We start from the raw sequence: 25,037 nt of genomic DNA, 5'->3' as shown, positions 1-25,037 counted from the left end.
TAAAGGCCGATTCCACCTGTTTTTTTCAATATTCCTGCATAATTCAGGGATTGAGATGTAAGAAGGAATTCAGGGCCCAGTCTCCCAGAAGCATCTAGTGTTATGATCGTCTTAACAGGTCGAGAAGAGTGCTTGGTGTGATGCTTGCTTAGCCAATTAAAAAGCATCTTTGTGCCAAACGCCATTTGGAAAAATCAACCAAATCTGTGAAATGTTTGGCCTCCAGTCTGCACAGAAACTTCATTTTTGGTCTTTGAAATATATATATATATAACATTCAGTGCTGTACGGACAGGAAAAACAGAGCTTTATGAAAATGCTGCCGTCACAATACTTGCATGTTTCTGGCTAAATCTCTAATACCTCCTTACTACTTATTAAATAGTGAACTACAATAGTGAAATAGTGAAGTGAACAACTACATCTACAGATTTTGACATATAAATATAAATGCTGTATTATTACATATACAGTGGGGAAAAAAGTATTTAGTCAGTCACCAATTGTGCAAGTTCTTCCACTTAAAAAGATGAGAGAGGCCTGTAATTGACATCATAAGTAGACCTCAACTATGAGAGACAAAATGAGAAAAAAATCTGAAAATCACATTGTCTGATTTTTAAAGAATTTATTTGCAAATAATGGTGGAAAATAAGTATTTGGTCAATAACAAAAGTTCATCTCAATACTTTGTTATATATCCTTTGTTGCCAATGACAGAGGTCAAATGTTTTCTGTAAGTCTTCACAGGGTTGGCACACACCGTTGCTGGTATGTTGGCCCATTCCTCCATGCAGATCTCCTCTAGAGCAGGGATGTTTTGGGGCTGTCGGCGGGCAACACGGACTTTCAACTCCCTCCAAAGGTTTTCTATGGGGTTGAAATCTGGAGACTGGCTAGGAAACTCCAGGACCTTGAAATGCTTCTTACGAAGCCACTCCTTTGTCGCCCTGGCAGTGTGCTTGGGATCACTGTCATGCTGAAAGACCCAGCCACGTTTCATCTTCAATGCCCTTGCTGATGGAAGGAGGTTTGCACTCAAAATCTCACAATACATGCCCCCATTCATTCTCTCATGTACACGGACCAGTCGTCCTGGTCCCTTTGCAGAGAAACAGCCCCAAAGCATGATGTTGCCACCCCCATGCTTCACAGTTGCTATGGTGTTCTTTGGATGCAACTCAGCATTCACTCTCCTCCAAACACAACGAGTTTCTACTTTGGTTTCATCTGACCACAAGACATTCTCCCAATACTCTTCCGGAACATCCAAATGCTCTCTAGCAAACTTCAGATGCGCCCGGATATGTACTGGCTTAAGCAGGGGAACACCTGGAGTCCCTGGCGGCGTAGTGTGTTACTGACGGTAGCCTTTGTAACATTGGTCCCAGCTTTCTGCAGGTCATTCACTAGGTCCCCCGTGTGGTTCTGGTATTTTTGCTTAACGTTCTTGTGATTATTTTGACTCCACAGGCTGAGATCTTGCGTGGAGCCCCTGATCGAGGGAGATTAGCAGTGGTATTGTAGGTCTCCCATTTTCTGATTATTGCTCCTGCAGTAGATTTCTTCACACCAAGCTGCTTGCCTATTGCAGATTCAGTCTTCCCAGCCTGGTGCAGGTCTACAATTTTGTTTCTGGTGTCCTTCGACAGCTCTTTGGTCTTCACCATAGTGGAGTTTGGAGTGTGACTGTTTGAGGTTGTGGGCAGGTGTCTTTTACACTGTTAACGAGTTCAAACAGGTGCCATTAATACAGGTAATGAGTGGAGGACAGAGAAGCCTCTTAAAGATGATGTTACAGGTCTGTGACAGCCAGAAATCTTGCTTGTTTGTAGGTGACCAAATACTTATTTTCCACCATTATTTGCAAATAAATTCTTAAAAAATCAGACAATGTGATTTTCTGAATGTTTTTTCTCATTTTGTCTCTCATAGTTGAGGTCTACCTATGATGTCAATTACAGGCCTCTCTCATATTTTTAAGTGGAAGAACTTGCACAATTGGTGACTAACTAAATACTTTTTTACCCACTGTATATATGTGTATATATAATGCTCTATTTAGATTTGGAATCTGTAATTTTGTAATTTATATAGGGAGTAGTGCGTTATTTGGGATTATACCTCTTCATCCTTCTTCGCTGTAGTCTTCGCTGAAGTCATCCCTTACACCCTGTTCAAACGTTTTCGCCTCTGTGTAGAAAACAGAAGGCGGAAAATCTGTTTTTATGCATTTTTGGATACATTTGGATGAGGCATTAATGAAACTAACCCACTGTGATTTTCTTACAGTGGTGGTGAAAGGGATCAAGGGCCACAATGTCTACAACATAATTATAGCCATTTTATTTGAACTGTCAGTGTCCTCTGAGTTTTCCTACATAATGGTATTTCCTATGGTTTGGTTACTATTTTGCTTTAGAATGAAAACCAGGCCAAATACATATTCAACCCCAAGAACACTGTACCAGCTGTTAAGCATGGTGGTGGTAGCATCATTCCACAGGGCTGTTTGACATTGCACAAATTGGATGGAATAATGACAAAGACAGGTTAATTTAATCAGAATTCTTCAGCATAACCTTAAACCATCCATTAGATGGTTAAAACATATTTGGCTGTTCCAACAAGATAATGACCCCAAACATAATAAAGCAGGCTAACATGAAGAAAGTTCTTTAAAAAGTCCTGACCTCAACCCTATCGAAAATTTATGGACTGTACCTAAAAGGCAAGCAACAAACTTCATTGCCGTTTACCAATTCTGCCAAGAACAGTGGTCAAATATCCAACCAGAATTCCACTAGCCTTTGGTCAGTGTTCACTTTCGGACCATAGCACCACTGCTAGCTGGATGTCATTGGTGGGTGGACTATTCTCAACCCATCAGTGACACTGGTCTATGTAAAATCCCTTGCAATGCTGATGTTCTTGATATGCTTGCATCAGTGCACCACACATACCGGCATAGTCACTACTATGTTGGTGTCACTGCGAATGTTCTGAGAATGGGGCCTAAAAATGGCCAAATAGTGTATATAGAGGGTAAGTGTAGCCTACCTACCTAACAAACGAACTTACACAGTAGTTATTTTTGCAGTAATTAAACAGAACTTTAGAAGTTTGAAGGGTCTGAAAGTTTAAAAGTATGCCATTATTACTGCTCACGTCTCACTGCATGTTTTAAGACACTGTACCTTTCATAGTTAGAGATAGGTCTGATGAAAAACACCATGACATTTTACTGAGTGGGTGTGTTTTTTCAGTGTGCGTTTGGCCAAATGTTTGCGTGCAAGTGTGAGAGTATGTGTGTGTGTTATGTGCAGGGGTGGGGAGCTTTGCTGTTGTCGTATGAAGACAGAGAGAGAGAGATGGAGAAAGACAGAGAAAGAGCAGCTGTGTCAGTGCGCGTGCATGCGCTTGTAATATGGGTATGTGTGTGTGTGTGTGTGTGTGTGTGTGTGTTCGTATTCCTCGTCTGTGAAATGTCACCGTGTGGATCGATGGGGCTTAACAAGGGCTAGAGGCCCTGATCTGATCACTCTCGTTCATGAATCCCCCCCCCCAAAAGTCGTCATCCCTCTCTCCACTGCTTCAGTTTAACCCTTTGAACTGCAGGCTTTAAAGGGCCCATGCCGTGGTAAAACCTCCTCCGTTTTAACAAAGAACTTGATCTAGTGTGGAAACACTGTTAACTTAAGATTATGTAGCAGTTTTAGCGTAAAATAACCTGTTGCTGCTTCTCTGACTGTAATAAAGAGAATAGCATCTCCGTCGTTTGTATTCTGGGCCCGCTAAGTTGCTACTGCACTGTCTGTAACTGTGTTCTCACGAGAACTGCGTAACACTGCATTTTCATATTTGTGTAAAATCCTGTACTATTACTCGATCACCTCAGTCCACATGCCTCTTTTACTTCAGATGCTGGTTATGGATCTCCCAGCTTGTCAACAAATGCATGTGTATGTACAGACGTACAGATCTCCATGAGGGGGAGCTCAAAGCAAGATTTGAATTCACGGCTGTGGTGAAAATGTGAATTACACTCCGCAACTATAGGGGGAGCCCAGGAGCACAAGTACTGCTTCAATTGTACCATTGACCCAATAGGCCATACTTGATATCAGAAAAACTCTATGTTTTATATTGTAAATGTGGTGGGTGATTAGACTTTGAAGGGGTGAAGGGGATGGGCCCTATGTAAAGGTCCACGTATTTGTCACTGTACAGCGAAATGTGTCCACCACATTTAACCCATCTGTGGTAGTGAACACACACACTAGTGAACTAGGGGCAGTGAGCACACACACCTAAAGCGGTGGGCAGCCAACTCCAGCGCCCAGGGAGATCTGGGAGCCAGGGAGCAGAGAGGGTAAAGGGCCTGGGAATTGAACCCACAACCTTGTTATCAACCGCCCAGCGCGCTAACCACTGAACCACCACTGTCCATCAACTATGATCACAAACAGTGCAACCCCAGTTATTAGGTGCAGGATTTTGTCATATTTTCCAACAAGTGTTTTACTTGTTGCTATTGAGCAAAAACCTTGTATCTCCAATATTGCAACTTCACAGGAGGCGAAAAAACCCCTCTTAACTTTCAATGGAAGTCAATATTAAAAGATTTTATTAAGTCATTTCAGAGGATTTCTATTGGTCCATTCGTCATGATACTTTTGCCATCATGACGAAGTTTTTTTTGCTTGACAGCAGCAACATAATTCCGCCTATTTACGCCACGGCCTTTGAGCCCTGCCTGTTCATTCTGAAGTTAGAAGCAGTGTTCCAGCCTGAACTGCTTTTTGAACCATGCACAGTGCAGAGCAGCCAATCAGAATGCAATCAGAGATGGTATACAAGCTTTAAGACTTAATATTGCCTCATTTGAAATATTATGAATGGACATTTGAGAATTGAAGTGTGTGCCAGACATAACTGGACCACCAAAGAGTAGCCGGACCTCAAAGACCACTCAGTGTTCCCTAAACACACACACACAAGGGTTGCACCCGTAAGTAGGCAGTCTCTTAGAATGGACTTTATCTCCACCACTCCAAGAGTAACCACTAGGTCTGGTAACGGAACGTGTATTCGGACTGAGCGGACATGGACATACAGATGCCACGTTTCAGTGTGTGTAGCCGTACTGAGAATACACTGCACACTGTAAGCTACAGACAAAGAGCTCATGCGGAGGATGAAGTACGTAATGAACATAAATGTGGAAATCTCAAGCTGTAAACTGTTAGCAAGTAACGCTTGGATTTGCATGGTATTGTGGGAATTGTAGTAGATTTCCAACAAATGTCTCTCCTCACCCCCTCCTTCTTCTTGCTTTCTCTCTCGCGCAGCTGCTCATAGAGAGAATGGCTGTGGCCGAAATGGATCCCTACTCTCTCATTAGCATTGCACTGTAAGACGTCCTCATCATGAACATGAGCCGTGCTTAATTCTACACACACACACTCACACATACACACACACACACATAGAAACTCAATTCATTGAGTAATCCTCGACTGGTTATGTTGCTTAGCAACCTAAACCTACTGTTAACAAACTACATGGGAAAATATCTGAAATTCACGCCTCCCCGTGGCTCGCAACGATCACTTGTTTAAATGAGCGAATGGCGTTTAGCTCCATTTCGTTCCACTGCCTGTTGCTTACAAACAAAGAGACTTGCAATGCATTCTGGTCCACATTCAGCTGATGGAGTAAGCTACACTGTTCACTAGAAATTACGAGTGCACTTCTCTATTTGGACACATTTGAAGAAAAAGGGCCGATGCACTCAACAGTGCCCTAAGGATTGAACATGAGATCCAATGCGGTCACAGCCATTACCTCACATACGTTCAATTCTCCTTTCTTTCTTTATTCTTCAGCACTTGCTGTTCTGTTTGCAGTGAAACGACTAAAAAATAAACAGGTTTCAGCAACGTTCTGGCCTTTCCAGCTTATTAAAGTCATGGATAATCGGTTAATTATACGACGCTAGGTGAAGCAACTTTAACTTACACGACTGTTCAGAATCAATGGAAGAAAAACAGGTGGGTCTTATGCTTTTTTACCATTACACCCCTGCCAACCCCACACACACACACACAATACACAGGCTAGACAAAACTCCAGACGCTTGCAGACCAAACAAATCATTTTTTTCTTTTCTTTATGATTTCAAAGTGCTGAACAGAGCCTCCAGTGAACCAAAGAGAAAAAGAAATCTAAACAAACCAGAAGAGACATTGATTTTTTTTCTTTTTTGTCATCTTGTTTCTTTCTCCAAAAGAAAAACAAACAAACAAACAAAAAAAAAAAACAGATGCACAACTCGTACCACAAGATTTGAAAAAGCTATCGGATAAAAACACTTCAAAATATTAGTCCTGTCTTGTGTGTATATATATATTTATATATATATTTATAGAATTTGTACTTCTTCCGTCTTGTTTCAAAAGTGTCGCCTGCTGGGCAACGTTAGCAAAAGAAAAAGAAAAAGAAAACAAAAAAGCCCAAGTTGGTGATGAACGTGTCCAAGCCCTTTAGGAGCCGGCGGTCTTCGCAAAATAAATACAGGCAAGAAAGGCGAGAAAGAGAAAACCATGCATATAATCAGTTTTTTTTCCTTTTTGTACAAATAAAAGACCTTTTTTGCAACAAGTCCTCCATATTAATAAATGGCGTTAACAATATAAACTTACAAAAAAATGATCATGAACGCGGAATGTTTCGCTCCTGCCCCAATCTCTCTCTCTCTCTCTCCATTTCTCATCTATCCCTCCTTTCTCCAGAATCCCCTCCCCCTTTTCTCTTTCTCTGTTTAAGTGCTTGTAGCCCAAATGCTCCTTTACCTGCTCTTTTTTTATTTCAATTCTACAGTCCTACCTCTACTATTCCCTGGTTTTTCAGAGACCAGAAAACAAAAACAGAATAAAATCTACAGTTCTTTCAAGTTTGTGGAACTCGCGGTCATTAAAGAGTTAGTGCGCAGAACTGGTCTGAGAAAGAAAAATCTCATTTCTGCTGGGTTTTAAAACCTTCACCTCACCAAGGTGAGTCTTTAGTATTAAAATAATTTAGAGTTGAAATAGAAATGGAATCCACTTGCGCCCTCCTTGTCTTTCCTTCCCCTCCCTTCGCTAGCTTGCCTGCTCCGCTGGCTAATCTGTTTTTTTTTATTATTTTCCTGTTAAATAGCACTTAGTAAATTGCACTTGTATGCAGTTTTGTTTGGGTGAAACGGAGTGTGATTCTGTGGTTAGAAATTTTAATGCACTTTTTTGTCTGGCTGTTCCGGACGCAGTTTCACTTGTTTGTCTAAAGCTTCCTTCAAAGATGCTTCTAGGAACATTTCCAGAGCTCTTTAACCTGATCTGTCTTTTTCTGCTGCATCTGTAGAATATATCAGACTTATGAAAACTGAGTTTTGTAAATTGTAACTGTAAACACTAATAAAAAAGGTTATTGGAGCAATACCAGAAAAGAACCATTTTGGTACAAGTTTTGTGAAAGAGATAGTGTATATGCAAGATTAACCTTTTTATTTTGACAGAATTGGATGTAAAGGTTCTTCACACTCACACATCTCTTTAACAAAAATGTTCCTCTTTTTGGAACCAAAATGGTTCTTCTCTGGCATCCCTCAAAAAACCTTTTGTAGCACCTCTATTTTAAAGAGGTTATTATATTATATTATAGGATCATTAAGACCTAATTACTTTAAGTATGACTATTTACTGGTAATTACTATAAAAGTAATGTAATAGCTATAAAAAGTTGTGTAGTGATGGCAGTTCTGATGTGCGTCTATATGGGGTTTTGGGGGGTATCTAGCATAATTCAGTATAGAAAATCCATAGCAGAACCCAATGGGCAAGTGCTAAAGCTTTGTGAGAAAACAGGTTATGAATGCACCGATATGGGAATTGTGGGCTGAGCCAAACTTTTTGTGCATATATCTGCCAATACTGATACATAACCATTTATAAAATGTACAAATATAAGGATGTAGGGACTACATCTACCTATAATAACTTTACAGAGAGATATCCGATCATTTTTTAAAGCAATTATCTGCCAATGGCAACATAATTCCTGATTATGCCGATACCGTAGTGCACACTGAATTTGTCTGTAATCCACCATATTCTACAGATGCAGCAGAAAAAGATTCCTTTAACACACTCTTGCAAGAGAGAGTGTGTGTGTATGTGTGTCTGTGCCTGTGCATGTGTGACTGAACAGCTTTTGCCCTCGTAGTCTACATGAACGGCAGCGAAGCATTCTGGCTGTTTTCTGACTGAAAAGAAACCTCCTTACACACTCTCACACACTCACATTCGCATACACTCTAATTTCCCATGACACACTCACACCAAAGTCCAAAAGCACAGCTCTGCTCTTGTTCCCCCCACATACACACAGAATCACACACACTCACTCATACTCATTATCCAATGCAGAGCCAAAGTGAAAAGAAAAAAAGCGCTTCTCTGGCTGAGCTCCTGTGCCACCAAAGTGCCACACTAGAGTCTCATGGGAAATGTAGTTCATGAGTCTCTTTCGACTACAGGCTCCTTCTCTCAGTGATGCGTCCTGCACTGCCGCCGTCTGAGTGAGCATTTGTGGGAGTGTCTGTGAGCTTCGTGGGCGTTTCTCTGAGCTATCAGTAGGGCAGGGTGTCCAGGAACCTGTCAATGAGCGGAGGGGGAGGGACTAAGTCCTCCAGCTTCAGATAGAAGATCCTCTGGAGGCCTTGAGTGCGCTGAGACCGAAGCTCGGCCCTCAGGCCCAGCACGGCGGCCGTGGAGGGAGGAGCCTTGCTAGCGGCAGCCACGCCCCCGGCCCCGCCGGAGCTGAGGTGTTCCCGCAAGCAGCAGACGAGTTTGGACTGCAGCTCCTCCACTTTCTTGGGCTCTTTGAGGCCAGGGCATTGCTCTACAGAAGAAAGGGGGAGAAAAGGGATGAATGAGCATCTTGAACATACAGTACACAATGTCACTTCTCATAAAAAGTGGGTGTTAAATAGGAGTGTACAGTTACAAGGAAAGGTAAGTGAACCCTTTGGTATTACCTGGATTCCTGCACTCATTACTAATACAATGAGGTCTGATTGTCACTAAGTCACTATTATAGACAAGCTCAATATGAATGAACTAGGAACACACAAGCAGTTTTACTGCTCAAGTAAACACCCACAGTGCAGGCTAGAAAAAAGTAAGTGAACCCTTGAAAGTTATAACCTGTAGAACCCTTTTGCAGCAGTCACCTCCACCAAACGATCAGACCACATTTTATAAGTAATCAATGCACAAATCCAGACAAATGGTTCATTTAGTTATTTATACAACTGTATGAGTATGAGTCTATGAGTCTGAAGTGAACACTAAATATTTATATTGATACTGTAACAAATATAACAAACTGAAACTACCATGTATGGCTCGTGTGTAACCTTAGATTGTGTATTATATTGGGAGACTTTAAAGTACAAACTTTTTATGTATGTGTATATTTATGTAAATGTATAATGTTGAAAACATTTGAAGCCATTTTCCAAATCCAATTTCTGAATTTTCTGAATTATTACACATTGTTATACCATAAATTAGTTTTTATTATGTATGTTTTTGCAACTCAGGGCTGTGAACATGGCTCAGGAATGAATTCATAGAATTCTTCCTGTGTCTGTTTGTCAAATAACTGCACTTGTGAAACACTTGTGAGTCAAGACATGAGCAAGGAAAGTCTGTAACTAGTGTGGGTGGATGCAGCGTTTAGCACTTAGCCAATCTAGCTAACCAGAACATTCTTTCCTAAAGTAAGTGAAGTATCAGAACACGTTATAAGATTAGTTTAGTGTGCTTCAATCTTTTATCTGAAGCAGAGCGTAGATAGAAGTAAAGAGTATATTTCTGTCTGTTACTGACTGAAGGAAAGATGTGGGCCGAGGTGCGGGCCAATATTTTTGTCCATACATCTGTAATTTATTGAACTGTACTGTTTTTCCGCTTCTGATCTTTATATTTCATACCTTATATGCTTACTGTATTGGCTTATCTAACGCGACTGGTCAGTTATCAAAGCATTTCACTGCTAGTTGTACTGCGTCTAGCTATGTATGTGACAAATAAACTTTTATTTGATTACATATGCTATAACACATACACAGCCATAGGTACTACATATTCTGGGGGTTCTGGACGCACACACACACACAGACACACACACACAACTGACACACACAGTCACAACGGATTCTCTAAAAGGATTACCATCAACACGTAGTACAATTAGCAGAATTATGTGGGGCTGTGAACAGGCAAACCTGATTAGGGCTTGACGCTAATGAAGTTACCAATTGCAACACTGCAGCCCCTACACCACCAGCAGCCTCCTAATGTGAGATTGAGGCATGACCCCCTCATCCCCTACCTCTACACGCACACACATACAGATAAATATTGTACGTTATGTAAAGTCTACTTCTGTAGGAGTGTGTATAAGGGTTACAGTAGGGACAAATGCCTGGAACTGTGTCACACTCCCTCCTGGCTGTTTGTCTCACTGAGTTAGTGTGAAGCTTCAGTTCTATCACTTTGGTGGTACTGTGTCAATAACAACCCTCGAGCCGAGCCTGCCCACTCCACACACTTCACCACTCGCTCCTCGGAGTGTATGTGCTTGTGGATGAGTGTGTTTATGTAAATTCCTGTAAAATTGTCAGTGCTGAGCGTTTAACCCCTTATAAACCACAACAGGCCCAGATGTGGATTACTGAGTTTTACTGAGTAACTACTCCAGCATCTCTAGTTGCTGCATGTGTAACATGAAAATGAAATGCTCCCTGTGATTAATAAAAGAACAGAAACTCAACATTAAGCCAAGATTATGTAGCCATTTTCCCTTAATCTAACTTCAGAATCATTTTAGTGCTCCACTGACCTGTAATAGGGAATTTAGCGTCTCTATCATGGCTACTCTGGGCATCAATGCTAACTGCACTGTGCAACTGGTGAAGTGGGCAGGACAATGCTGGCAAGAACTGTGTAAAACTGTGTAATTTAATTTAACTTTCGGTGAGTGGTTCGGTATCTGCCAGCTTGTCAAGAAATGCATGTGTAAAGCAAGTTGTTTAGGGGTGGGTCAAATCCCAAATTTCACATCCCGACTGTAGGGGGAGTCCCGGAGCAAAAAATACCAATTTTTGCATAATACTGCTTTAAATCACACCTACAAAAGAGGCCAAATGCTTAAGATGCTTCAGCACCTGCCCATGGACTTCTCCACTAGGTGTGTATTAAACGTACGATACAGGTGTGGCAGATAGAGACTAGGTTAAAAGATGACTGAGTATTCCAAATAAGACTAATAACACAATAAAAAGCCTGCAGTTTAAGGCTAATAGTTTGTTTTCTGAGCGAATGTATGTGTGTGTGCATAAGTGCACGCACAAGTATGTGTGTATTATGTGTTGCTTTTATTTATCCTCATGCTGTGGGTGTTGAGTAGCTACAATGTCCCTCTGACTACTTCTCTCTCTCTCCCTCTCTCTCTTTCTCTCTCTCTCTAGGGGATGATCGATGGCACTCTTTCACTGCGGACACTTTTAGAGGGTCGATAGATTGAGTGGAGGAGTGGAAGGGGGAGCGGAGGAGAGCTAGAGAGAGAGAGAGAGAGAGAGAGAGAGAGAGAGAGAGGAAGAGGGAGATGGGAGGATGGAGGAGGAGGAGGAGAACGGGGCTCTGCTGAGTAGCGGTCGATTCCTCCCTCTACAGAGCTAAGTGCTTCTCCATGGAGGCCAATACACACACACACACACACACACACACACACACACACACACACACACACACACACATACACACACACACTCACATTCCATCTAAGACTGAAGGCTGGAGGTTCTAGGTGGAAATAAGTGGTGGATGGGTGAATGAGCACATGGATGGACGGATAGGTGGGTTTGAACATGGGTTTAAAATAACCAAGTTATAAAATCAGTTCCACATACATCTTTAACAGATAAAAAAAACAAGAATTTGACCTTTTGAGGGGGGTTCTGAAATAACACAGGGTCAAAATGATACATACAGGCTCAAAACTAATACATACAGCACACCTCATCTTTGGTCAAATGTCCTTTAGCAAGTTGCACCTTGACTAGATAGTTTGGTAGCCACCGACAGCTCCAGGCAGAATTCTGGTTGGATTTTTTGTCAGAGAGGAATTAAATACACTATATGGACAAATGTATTGGGACATCTGATCATAAATTACTTCTTCCAAAATCAGGAGTACTAAAAAGAGTTGCTGCTTTTGTGGAGCAACTGTCTCTGCTGTACAGGGATGGCTTTCTATTAGACTTCGAACACCCCACCTCATCCCCAACTCCCACACCCATCCCAAAAGTATTTGATGGATCACCATCATTCCAGAGTTCCACTACTCCATACCTGGCATTGGGCATGGTGCCAATGGGTTCATGTTCATGTATTGAATAAGTTCAATACTTCTCTACAAGGACTAGACAAGCTGTGTGTGTGCTAGACATCTGTGTCAGCAATGGGTGCTGAAGAAGCCGAATGTATTCATTAGAAAAGGTGTCCACAAACATTCAGGCATATAGTCCAAGTTGGTTTCCTGGCATGACAGTCCACCCATTTTTTTTTATTGGGTTGAAGTCAGGACGTGTTGGGGGTCACGGTCCTGTTGGAACACCTAAATGTGTCCAAGTTTCAACCGTCTAGCTGATAGTCTGAGGTTGGCTAGGAGTTTAAATAGTAGTAGCAAGTAAAGACAATCATGCCACCACCACCATGCTTCATATGTCACATTGGGGTTGAATGCAACAGCGTTACTTACATGGTTTAAAATCAGATTTTGTTCTAAATCACTGAAAGACTCAAATTGCCTTGATATTTAGGTCCAAGATGAGAGTGTGAAAACCTCTGACCACAACTGTATTTACACCTTGCGAAATTATAAAAGCATATTGGTGAATCAGTGATATGACAGGGTTAAAGGTTGTCGTCTATTATGTGCACTAAAATGATCTACAATTGCTGCATTACATATGCTATATGTTGAATATTGTATATTGCAGTGTTGTGTGTTATTAGTACTGCAAAGGCCAATATCAAGGTAATAATTACGGTAATTAATGATAAACATATGGGGCAGCTATATAATACAAAAAAATAATTCAAAAGAAACTTTTGATTTTTGCCAACAAGCGATCTACATGTCGATGTGGTCCTCAGCACATATTCCTGTTTATTCGAGCGTTAAAAATAACAAACATGACAGTTTGTGTGTGCTGTGTGTTTATGAATATAGGCCAACCTACTGTTCAGCCTGAGTCTTAATAATGCATGTGCATATAACCTGAAACACCTGCTGACCCACACAACATGCAAACACACTTTCACACTGCCCTACTTTGTCACCCAATATCCAACAAACCCCACCTGTGCTCACAGAAAACGCAGAAAACCCTTTCCCCATTTCTCGCCTTTTCTCTTTCGCTCTGCCTCTCTCTGTTTCTCTCTCTCCCCATGATTAAAAGGGGATTATTTCTCCTGTGTAGGTAAACCCAATCTCTGGCGTCACCTGGCCCGCACCTGTGATCGCCGTGACAACTGGCAGCAGCCGCACAAAGAGGTGCGAACGAGGAAATGGGAGAGCGAGGGAAGGCGAGAGCGGCAGAAAAAACCAGAGGTGACAGTGTGTCAGAGTGTGACAGGAGGATGGAGCGAGGATTATCCTCGTATAACAACACGACTGACCTCTCCATGTTGCTCCCAAAAGAGCATTTTTTCATGGTTACTGTTGCTAGGTTGGACAAGCTTTATACAAAAATGACATTAACCTTAAGGAGAAATTGGTGTCAGACCCTTAGACAAGTGCATTATTCAAATTATACTTATTTCACAAATAGGTGAAAGGCCACACATTAAGGACAGGTTAGGAGTGTTTAGTTATTTCATCATTTTTTTAACAATGTCATCACTGTCAGGCACAAAACTGTAACTCTACAGGAGTAGGAAAAATCCTCTTAGCTTTAAATGGAGATTTTATTCCAAACCATTTTGAAGCATTTCTATTGACCCATTCATTATTAAATTGTGAAGAATTGTAAAGAACAACTTTCAGATTCAGATTATGTCAAAGGGTGAAAACGGCAAGGTTCTTCCATAACAGTGATGATATGCTTACACACCTGACCAATAGGATTTAGTTGTTTAAATGCTGCTAGATAACTAAGTTAGCACCATGCCCTACTATCCTGACCCCTGTTGCAAAGCTTACTCCAAAGGGAGCAACTCCTTGTTGCTTAAATAGAATATTTCAAACTCTATTATTGCTCTACAACTGCCCTGTGTATTTAATAGAATATACTGTACATTCAATAGGCAGGACATTTAAATAATTAAGTTACTGTACTTATTTATTACTGTTCCTAAATATTATTTTGAGGACCTGCACTTTGTATTTTACTTGAGTATTTCTGAAAGTGAATACTCATACTTTTATTTAATTATTGAGGCACCATTGTACTGTATTAACTACATCTTCATTTAAAACCTCAAAATAGATGTACAATTCTCAAAAGCCAGGAAATTGTAACTCTTTATCTGGTCAAATAAATCTGTCCACAACCATGCTAAACTTGTCCTTGTGCTAAGACGCAGTCAAGACTCCATGTTTGCATTTCACCAAGCAAACTGAGCTATTTTGAAAATGATGCTGTGGGGGACAGTAATCACCAGGCGTAGTTGTTTTATTGCTATATTCTAAATGTACCATGGTTTAATACGGTTTGATCTTCTTATAAATGTATATAGATGCTGGTATATGCTGGTGTTAAATATCTAGCAACCTAATGGAGGTTTCTGTAGTATATCTGTCTGAAATATAATTTCTCATATAGCATTTCTATATTTCTCTCAATAGGATTTCTGTCATTGTTCTGCCAAGCATGTCCAACCTCAACAGTATTGTACTGTGTATTAATGGGTGGAGCACAGATAGGTCAGTGGCAGTAAGCGTGAGTGTGTACATGTGTTCGTTGTGGGTTACCTGTGAGCAACACTAGGGCGGATAGGCAGGAGAAGGCCGGTAAATCCAGGTTGAGACTCTGAAGGTGGGCGCTGAAGTCTCTGATGGAGTCAAGCCATTCTCCGAAGCCTCGCAGACACTGCAGTCTGTGGAGCACCAGCCCTGTGCAGAACACAAACTTCTCCTCTGCCAACAACGACCTGAGAACCCGAGAGAGAGAGAGAGAGAGGGGTAGGGGTCAGGTTGATCAAGGATTGTTGTTATTTATTCTGCTTCAAGGTGGCGTTTGATGGCTGAAGTTCAGTCACCATCTTTCATCTTTTAATTAATCACTGCACTTCCGTCTCTTCTTGCACCAAAGGGGCGAGATATCGGTTTCCATTTTTGCGATTCCATATTAACACGAGCACACACGCACATATACGCATGCACACGCACACGCATGCCAAACGTTAACGTTCTCTCATCTCCACGGCTATAAATCCCAGCCCTGATTGGATGCTAAAAGTCTGCGTTCGGTTCAAGTTGTTATGCACGGAAACAATTACCATGGCGACAAATGAAAGCCAGCATAGGGAAGAGCACATCAAAAGATTGGAATGGACTTAATTATGTTTGAGCTCTCCCAATTAAAGCTTTTAAAACATTCCTGAGATTTCTCTCTCCTCCACCACCCCCCATATCTCTTCCCCCACCCCCTCTCTTTTTCTCTCTCTCTCTGGGTCTGTCTTAGTGTGGGATAGAACATGAAGTTGTTAAATTTTTTATTTAGAGTGGTTTCAACTGAATGACGGACAGCTGCACCAGTTTAACGCATTAATAAAAGGTTGCCCTGCATTTTTAAAAATAAAGGTGCTTCAAAAACCATAGAAGAATCACTTTTGGTTCCATTAAGAATCATATTTGTAAAATATGAACCCAGCTGGCCACCAAAGTCAACAGACATTGTTATCTTGCTGAATGTTTGTCTTAACGTCAGCTGACCAAAAGTCAATGTCAGGACAATGTCTAATGCCAACGTCAATCTGATGTAGAATAGCGACAACAGTTAATGTTGATACACTATATGGACAAAAGTATTGGGACCCCTGCTAATTTCTGCCCTGTTTCTTCTGAAATCAAGGGTGATAAGAAACAGTTCATCCTGCTTTTGTTGGAGTATATTTGGAGCACTGCTGTGGGGATTTGGTTGCATTCAGCAACAAGAGCATTCAGTGAGATCAGGATGCTGGATGATCACCACCACACCTCATTCCCAACTCATCCCAAATATGCTGGATGGAGCACCATTATTCCAGAGAACACAGTTCCACTGCTCCACAGCTCAGTTATGAGGGGCTTTAGAGGGGTACTCTAGCCCACCCCTAGCATTAGGCATGATGCCAATAGGTAAATGATAATCTGCTCCACAAAGTCTTATTTAATTGGCATGTTTTTTCGACAGGGACTGGACAAGCTGTTTGTGTGTGCATTTGCACACCTGTGTCAGCAATGGACACAACTTTAAAGTAGCTGAATGCATTCATTAGAAGTGGTGTCCACAAACATTTGGACATATAGTGTATTGAGTGTATACATAGTGTATTCCACTCTATTCTCCTCTTCTGGCCCCTCCACTCCTCTCCTTTCCTCTCTTCTCATCTCATCTCTACGTTTCTCCTCTTCATCACCACTACCTCTTGACTACCTCTTCACTCACAACCCTGCAATTTTAGAAAGAAAAAAATGTCGTTTTTTTTTCCTGTGGAGGGGCTCGGCCTCTGCTCATGAGCTGTTCTTCATTAGCTCCCAATTACCAAACACACACACACTCTTGCGCACAGCAGGAGAGGAGACTAGAGCAGGAGGAAAGTGGGCAAAATTGAAAAGAGTATGAGAGAATGAAAAGAGAGGAATATTAAAATCTCATCTATTTAATTCTAAAGCCCTGGGGTGCAGCTAATCGGAACATGAGCTTTATTCATAGAAATGGACACAACACACACACACATACATAAACACAAGTTCGGGGCATATTACTTGGTGAGTGGTAAAGACACAGGGGTGAGTGACAAAGAACTGAAACATGGAAATGAACAAAAGGTTTTAAAGAGCACATTTTTTAGTTTGCGTCAGAGCGACTCACTCGCCGGCCTGTTCATTCATTTACTATCTGTGGCTTAGCCATGTGCACCAGTTACGAGAGTGAGTGTGTGTGTGTGTGTGTGTGTGTGTGTGTGTGTGAGAGACACTCTACAATAGCAGTGAGTGTTCTGAATGTATGGTGTGTGTAAGAGAAAGTCTGTGCTTAATTCTTTAATCTCTCAGTTGCAGAGATACAAGGATTTTGTGTGACAGCAACAATATATTTTTATGTTTCTTACTTTTTGACATTAATTGATGATCCATGATGAATCACTGTCTTCTATTGAAAGCTTATTTTTCCTTCTTCAGTAAAGCTGCTGTTTTGGAAATGCAAAGTTTTTGACTGGAAGCCACAATATTCTGCAGGCACTGAACAGTCCTAGGTTTAATAATAGGCCTGTAGATTTAAGATAGTAAGGAATACTGGTATTGTTGGGTATCAGTATTAGACTGCTGTCAGCAGAAAATTCTATATCGGAGGGAAAAGCTAGCCTAAAACAGCACACACTCATGCTGTATAATGTTGTTAGGTGTGTGTTTCTTCCTGCGGAGCTCATTCTTCCTGTGATGCTCATTTTAGTTTTACTCATTAGTAGAAAATATATTAAAAAAGTGTGTCATACCCTCTCACCACATTTAAGGGGTCACTTCATGACATGAGGTGTCATGTAACGTCTGAGTGTGTGTTTGTATGAGTGCATGTATATGTGTGTGTGTCATAGGCCCGGATGAATCCCCCTGCTAGAGTGAGTCAGAACCCCGGCCTGGAGCCCCCTACTGAGGCTGTGACGCCACCACCCACTGGCCTCCCTCCCTGCACCTGCTCCCTCACTTTCACAGAGAGAGAGAGAGAGGTTGCAATGCTAGTTAAATGGGGAGCAGCTGAACTCAACCAACAAAAAAAAATCTCTTCCTGTCAAACCAACATCTGAACACCACTGAGTCACTTGCACACAAACACATCACTCTCGCAAGGCAAAAATCAACACGAGTTCAGCTTAAAAAAAGCCCTGCATCAGTTAACAAAAGTGGAACGTATGCGCTGTTTCATAAACGACTATCTGGAATGGCGACATGACGTGTGTATGTGTGTGTGGAGGGTTTTTTTTTTGGGGGGGGGGGGGGGGGGGGTTGTATGTGTGTCATGCACACTAAAGAAAGGGTTAGGGAGGGTTGCTAGCCCATAAATTTAAACAAGTGAATGCTGAGGGTGGTCTGCACAGTGACCATAGCAACCTTACTGCTCACAGCCAACTGAGAGCAAAGAGGTCAGTGCTTCCCGTTTGTCTAAATCGTAAGACTTTGACTCAACCATTCTGGACCTGGATCTTTTAACTTTCGCACTACCATTTAGGATGGACCCAGAATTTAGGAAAGCCTGACGGAAGCTGTCACACAATTAGAGCTTCTCTGGGCTGAGAACTTATATGCTGCTGTTATGTGAAAAGTGCTGTAGATGTACACTGCCAGTCGCATTCCTAGTTTTTCCAGTTTTTGTTGACATATTAAGAATTTAATATTTTTTAAATGAAGTGAATAACCTGTAATGGTACAATGTCAAGTGACATAAAATGTTACAAAGGTAAGCAGTAAAGTGCCTGGGTCATGCAACACTACCTCTGGACTACTGAAAAAACTGGGGGTGTATTAAATCTTTTGACTGGTAGTGTAATTTACCTGACTACCTTTCAACATCGCTAACTATCCCCTCTCCAACTCACTTTCATGGCAGTGTCTGTGTGTGTGTGTGTGTGTGTGTGTGTGTCTAAGGATCTACCTGTTGGCCAGGCGGAGCACAAACAGCTCGAGGAAGGCGGAGTCTATGAGCAGGTTCTGGTCGTCGTGGTGAAGCTCGGAGAATCCGGGCAGTCGCTCTGCCCAGCAGCGTGTGACCTCCATGGAACCTGTTAGCACTCTGTAAAACAGCTGGATCTGCTGAGCCTCGGCTAGACCACCCGTCTCTACTGCACTGAACTACGCAGACAAAGAGAGACAGAGATAGATAAAAGGAAGTTCAGAAAGTTTAGTTTTTCAATTTAATTCAACATGGTTTTAATGTGAACAGAGCACAAAGTCTGAATTTGTGTTTGATTGATTTAAAGTGATGTAATGCAAGTTTCCATACCACTACATTAACATTGTGTCAACTGCAGACATAGACCATCACTGACTTGCCTCTAATTGTGTTAAATCTAATTGTGCAATCTCAAATAGACCTGTTAATGTGATTTCTGACACATAATGTCTACATAATGAAAAGAAAGAAAGCCTGTTGCATAGCTAAAAAAAGTATCAGCAGAGGCAAGTAGCTAACTACATTCGGCAGTTACTAATATAATAATAATAACAGTTCTAATATTAAAGACGTATTATTTGTTTAGAAAAAGAAAGAATATTGGTATTGAATATCACTTTTTATTTATTTGATTGTTTTCTTTTACCAATAAAATATTCATTTTTAATGTTATACCCTCTTAATCTTCTATTATATTGATTTAATTTTATTTTAGGTTGTTTTTGTTTTTTATTTTTGTTTTTAAATAAAGGTGGATTGATTGATTAATGGTCTCAGTATCTAAGTATCAGACTGTAGAAAATTCTTTATCAGCTATTTGAGGGGGAACATTTATTCCAATCCGATCTCCTAACAAATCTAGTCTGAAGCAGCACACACTCACACTGTGTGATGTTGTTAGGTGTGTGTTTCCTCCTGTGTCAGTATTCTGAGCATGGTAGACTATTTTCAGATGCTCGTCTTAATTGAAGTACTTCGATTAAAAAACATCTCATTTCAAAGTTCACACAGGTACCTGGCTGTAGTCCAGTTCTCGGGGTATGGACTGGGAGTAGGCTCTGACCAGAGCGTTGAGCAGGCTAAGGGGGGGTGAAGGAGGCGACGGCTCGGGCTGGAGAGGGCTCTTTGGTTTTGATGGCAGACGACCTCTTCTCCCCTTCAGGTTATCTGTGCGCACCACTGCACAAAGCACAAACACACACACACACACACAAACTTTAGTCTCAGAAGATGGCCTGCTCATGCAATAATACTATACACAGTCTCAGAAAGTACACTTGCTGCTTTACAGCAGGGTTTCAAGTATTCCTTAACACAACACACCTGATGCAGCTCATCAACTGATGATCAAGAATTCCTGAGCTGCATCAGGTGTGTTGAGTGACACTTGTGCAGTACTGATAGTGATATGGGAAACAAAAGCCTCATGCTGGATGAAAATCCTAGCTATATATAAAAGCATAGAATACGTATTGGGCAGTAGGCACTAGTCTCTGGTTTTCTTAAAGGAGAGAAAATCAGCAATGCTCTGAAAGCAATCAGTACTCAGTGGAATGTACTATAATATTACAGCAAGGCTGATCCCTCTGTCCAACTGTCCACCTAACATTCACTCTAACGGACCAGTAGAGGGAGCTTGAGAGCTGTGCCATTGTCCGAACCCTAAAGGCCGTCTCTAGGAAAAACAGGAAACTGTGAGACAAAGCCAATTCAACATCAATGCCCTAAACAAAAGTGATGCATTTACCTGATTAAAAGGGAGCATCATTTTCACATGAATAAGATATTATATCAACATAATTCTTGCCCAAAGTAAGCGAGCTGAAAGACACAATAGTGTGTGATATGTCTTATTCACACGGCCAAACGATCAAGCAAATTCACCCTATTTACAGTAATCACCGGAGTCATGCACATATGTACCATCCCTAATGCTCAACCTGCACAAGCAGACACTGAATGTCCCCATAAGCACGATTACCCAAAACGCAGGGCAATCTATACATGCCTGTGCTCTATACTGTGTGATTACGGCGGCGGATCAGACCTGATTGGCGAGATGGAGTGTGCGAGGGTAATCCTGTAACCGATAAACATCCCAATTACCGCTTAATTCATTCACGCATTTGAACCGGGTGAGCAGGCCAGCTGAGCACTGTAGCTCTATTAGTGCACATATCCTCCAGGTTTGCGGTGTCTTGGTGTGTGTGTGTGTGTGTATGTGTGTGTCTGTGTGTTTTAGGCGATTAAGGTGGCGACCGTCCATCTCCTCCTCCACCTCGTCTGTCTCTAACGGCAGGTCCAGGTGGGGTCATATGGGCCTTATAATTGCCATGATAAATAGTCAAACAAGGCAGGGCCGTGGATGAGCACCAGGGGGATTGCTGTTTACTAGGAAGCGCCCTATGAAAGTCTACCCACTCTGTGTGTGTGTGTGTGTGCGTGCATTTGTGCCTGTGGCCTGTGTGTTTAGCATGTTGGGAGACCTAGGGTATCCAGGATGCTGGAAAGGTATGGTAAAACAGACTCTAAGCATGTGGGTTTAGGTGTAGCGTTAATGGGGTTTGGAACAGTAGTAAAGCTCAATGGAAATACCCAGTACAGACAGAAAATACGAGTGATGACGGTTGCTGTGGCGACCCCAGTGTGATGGTGGTAGGTGCCCAATTTTCATTAGTGAAGCTGGTCTCATTCTGAGTCGATCTTAAGGTAAGGCTAGGGTTGGACTTGAACATTTTGGGGAGATCTAGTCATATCTATGTAATCATTCAGTTACTTAAGTAACTAAAAGCATGTTTGTATGTGGCTTTGTGTTCGTATTCAACATGTCGTGGGGACCCAGAATATTCAGGATAGTGGAAAAACACAAAAAAATGTTCCTTTTCACTTCTTAACATAAAGAAAGGTTGGGTTTGTGTGTAGAATAATACCTTTCTTCTACGACAGTGGCATTTAATGAAAATACCTCATATAGACAGAAATACAAGTGGTTACAGTCGATGTGGGGACCCTGTGTAACATTATAAGATTGTGAGGACCTTTGGCAGGTGTAGCTAGCTCCAAGTTACACTCCTGCAGAAGTCAAGGGACCTAATGCAGGCAGAAATACACACTCTCTGTGTGTGTCAGTGTGTAAGAGTGTGTGTGAGGTCTTACCTTCCTTCACCATTCCACACTGAGACACTTCTGGAAGCGGCAGTACTGACAGCGGTTCCGTCTCTTTTGTCCACAGGGCAGTTTTTACTGGCCAGACACACGTACTTGGCGTTCTTCTGCACTGTCCTCTGTGGACACAAGCGACCAGACAGACAGAGACAGAAAAAACACAATAAATAAACAGGAAACAAAAATCAACAACATTTGTTTATTTATTTATTTTACCCCTCCTCCCTTTTTCCTCTCTTCCCTTAAGAATTAAAGGGAAGCTTCCAGGTCATATTTTAATTACAATGTGAAAAATAAAAACGCTCAGCCCCATCAGTGTAATTAGATAAAAAATTAATTTCCCGCCACGCCTCGCCTCGCCTGCAGCGCGAGCGCTTTATTAGCGCAGATGAGCGGCTCCCGCGGGACAGAGCGCGCGCCGCCTGATAAACACGGAGAGAGAGAGAGAGAGAGAGAGAGAGAGAGAGAGAGAGAGAGAGAGAGAGGGAGAAGAGAGAGGGACAGGGGGAGAGAGAGGGGGAGAGAGAGAGAGAGAGAGAGAGAGAGGGAGAGAGGGAGAGAGAGGGAGAGAGAGGGGGAGAGCGAGGGAGAGAGAAGGACAGGGGGAGAGAGAGGGGGAGAGAGAGAGAGGGAGAGAGAAGGACAGGGGGAGAGAGAGGGGGGAGAGAGAGAGGGAGAGAGAAGGACAGGGGAGAGAGAGCGAGGAGAGAGAAGGACAGGGGGAGAGAGAGGGGGAGAGAGAGAGAGAGAGGGAGAGAGGGAGAGAGCGAGGGAGAGAGGGGAGAGAGGGAGAGAGAGAGAGCGAGGGAGAAAGAGAGAGAGAGGGACAGGGGGAGAGAGAGGGACAGGGGGAGAGAGAGAGGGGGGGAGAGAGAGAGAGCGAGGGAGATAGGGAGAGAGAGGGAGAGAAAGGGAGAGAGAGGGAGAGAGAGGGACAGGGGGAGAGAGGGGGAGAGAGAGAGGGAGAGAGAGAGAGAGAGAGAGAGAGAGGGGGAGAGAGGGAGAGAGGGAGAGAGAGAGAGCGAGGGAGAGAGAGAGAGAGAGGGACAGGGGAGAGAGAGGGACAGGGGGAGAGAGAGGGGGGAGAGAGAGAGCGAGGGAGATAGGGAGAGAGAGGGAGAGAAAGGGAGAGAGAGAGGGACAGGGGGAGAGAGGGGGAGAGAGAGAGGGAGAGAGAGAGAGAGAGAGAGGGAGAGAGAGGGAGAGGGGAGAGGAGAGAGAGAGAGGGGAGGGAGAGAGAGAGAGAGAGAGAGGGGAGGGAGAGAGAGAGAGAGAGAGGGAGAAGAGAGGGAGAGAGGGAGAGAGAGCGAGGGAGAGAGAAGGACAGGGGGAGAGAGAGCGAGGGAGAGAGAAGGACAGGGGGATGAGAGAGGGGGAGAGAGAGAGAGAGAGAGAGAGAGAGAGAGAGGGAGAGAGAGGGAGAGGGGAGAGAGAGAGAGAGAGAGAGAGAGAGAGAGAGAGAGGGAGGGAGAGAGAGAGGGAGAGGGGAGAGAGAGGGAGAGGGGAGGGAGAGAGAGAGAGAGGGGAGAGAGAGAGGAGAGGGGAGAGAGAGAGGGAGAGGGAGAGAGAGAGGGAGAGGGGAGAGAGAGGAGAGAGGGAGAGAGAGAGGGAGAGGGGAGAAAGAGGGGGGAGAGAGGAAGAGGGAGAAAGAGGGAGAGGGGAGAAAGAGAGAGAGAGAGAGAGAGAGAGGGAGAGAGGGAGAGGGAGAGGGGAGAGAGAGAGAGAGAGAGAGAGAGAGAGAGAGAGATGATGAGAGAGAGAGGAGAGAGCGGAGGGAGAGGGAAGAGAGAGAGGGGCTCCGGGACCTTGTTTTCTCTCTCCGCTGCACCCGAGCGCGATTATTACTGACCTTATTAAAGAGAAATCAAAACTGACCGCCCCGTAAAAACCGAGAGAGAGAGAGAGAGAGAGAGAGAGAGAGAGAGAGAGAGGGGGAGAGAGGGGGGGGAGTGGATGGCAAGAGAAACAGAGGAGATCGAATGAGAGAGACAGAGAGAGAGAGAGAGAGAGAGAGAGAGAGAGACTGACACACACACAAACACACAGATACTTGGTGAAAGAGAGATTGAAACAAGAGAGAAAGAGACTGATACAGAGATAGAGAGAGATACAGTGTGTGTGTGAGAGAGAGCGATAGACAGATAGCTGTTGGAGAACATTCAGGAAGATGCATGGTGGGAGTGATGGAAAAGAGAGAAAGAGACTGATACAGAGAGAGAGAGAGAGAGAGAGAGAGAGAGAGAGAGAGAGAGAGAGAGGGTAAAAGAGAGAGAGAGATACAGGGTGAGAGAGAGTGATAGATACAGAGTGAGAGGGAGAGATACAGGGTGAGAGAGAAATACAGGATGACAGAGAGAGATACAGGGTGTGTGTGTGAGAGAGAGAGATACAGGATGAGAGAGATACAGGGTGTGTGTGTGAGAGAGAGAGAAACAGGGTGTGTGTGTGTGAGAGAGAGAGATAGAGATACAGGGTGTGTGTGTGAGAGAGAGATACAGGATGAGAGAGATACAGGGTGTGTGTGTGAGAGAGAGATACAGGGTGAGAGAGAGATACAGGGTGAGAGAGAAATACAGGATGACAGAGAGAGATACAGGGTATGTGTGTGTGAGAGAGAGATACAGGATGAGAGAGATACAGGGTGTGTGTGTGAGAGACAGATACAGGGTGAGAGAGAGATACAGGGTGTGTGTGTGAGAGAGAGATAGAGATACAGGGTGTGTGTGTGAGAGAGAGAGATACAGGATGAGAGAGATACAGGGTGTGTGTGTGTGAGAGAGAGATACAGGGTGAGAGAGAGATACAGGGTGTGTGTGAGAGAGAGAGATACAGGGTGAGAGAGAGATACAGGGTGTGTGTGTGTGAGAGAGAGATACAGGGTGAGAGAGAG

The 25,037-nt window shown here is 43.0% G+C and overlaps 1 protein-coding gene across 1 annotated transcript in view; it reads right to left on the bottom strand.

Annotated features, from left to right (window-relative positions):
- Positions 1-6,205: 6,205 nt before the first annotated feature.
- nr4a3 (nuclear receptor subfamily 4, group A, member 3) overlaps positions 6,206-25,037 on the bottom strand; it is a 40,079-nt gene continuing 21,247 nt past the window's right edge. The window contains 7 exon segments of the mRNA XM_072692180.1: positions 6,206-8,940; positions 15,085-15,263; positions 18,965-19,161; positions 19,998-20,161; positions 22,139-22,156; positions 22,159-22,203; positions 22,206-22,266. Coding sequence (XP_072548281.1) covers positions 8,669-8,940; positions 15,085-15,263; positions 18,965-19,161; positions 19,998-20,161; positions 22,139-22,156; positions 22,159-22,203; positions 22,206-22,266 — 936 coding nt within the window. The 3' untranslated portion in view covers positions 6,206-8,668.

This window comes from Salminus brasiliensis, chromosome 1 (assembly GCF_030463535.1).
Source record: "Salminus brasiliensis chromosome 1, fSalBra1.hap2, whole genome shotgun sequence".
NCBI lineage: Eukaryota > Metazoa > Chordata > Actinopteri > Characiformes > Bryconidae > Salminus > Salminus brasiliensis.
Note: the sequence above shows the minus strand (reverse complement) of the source record. Positions and strands in the feature narration are given on the sequence as shown.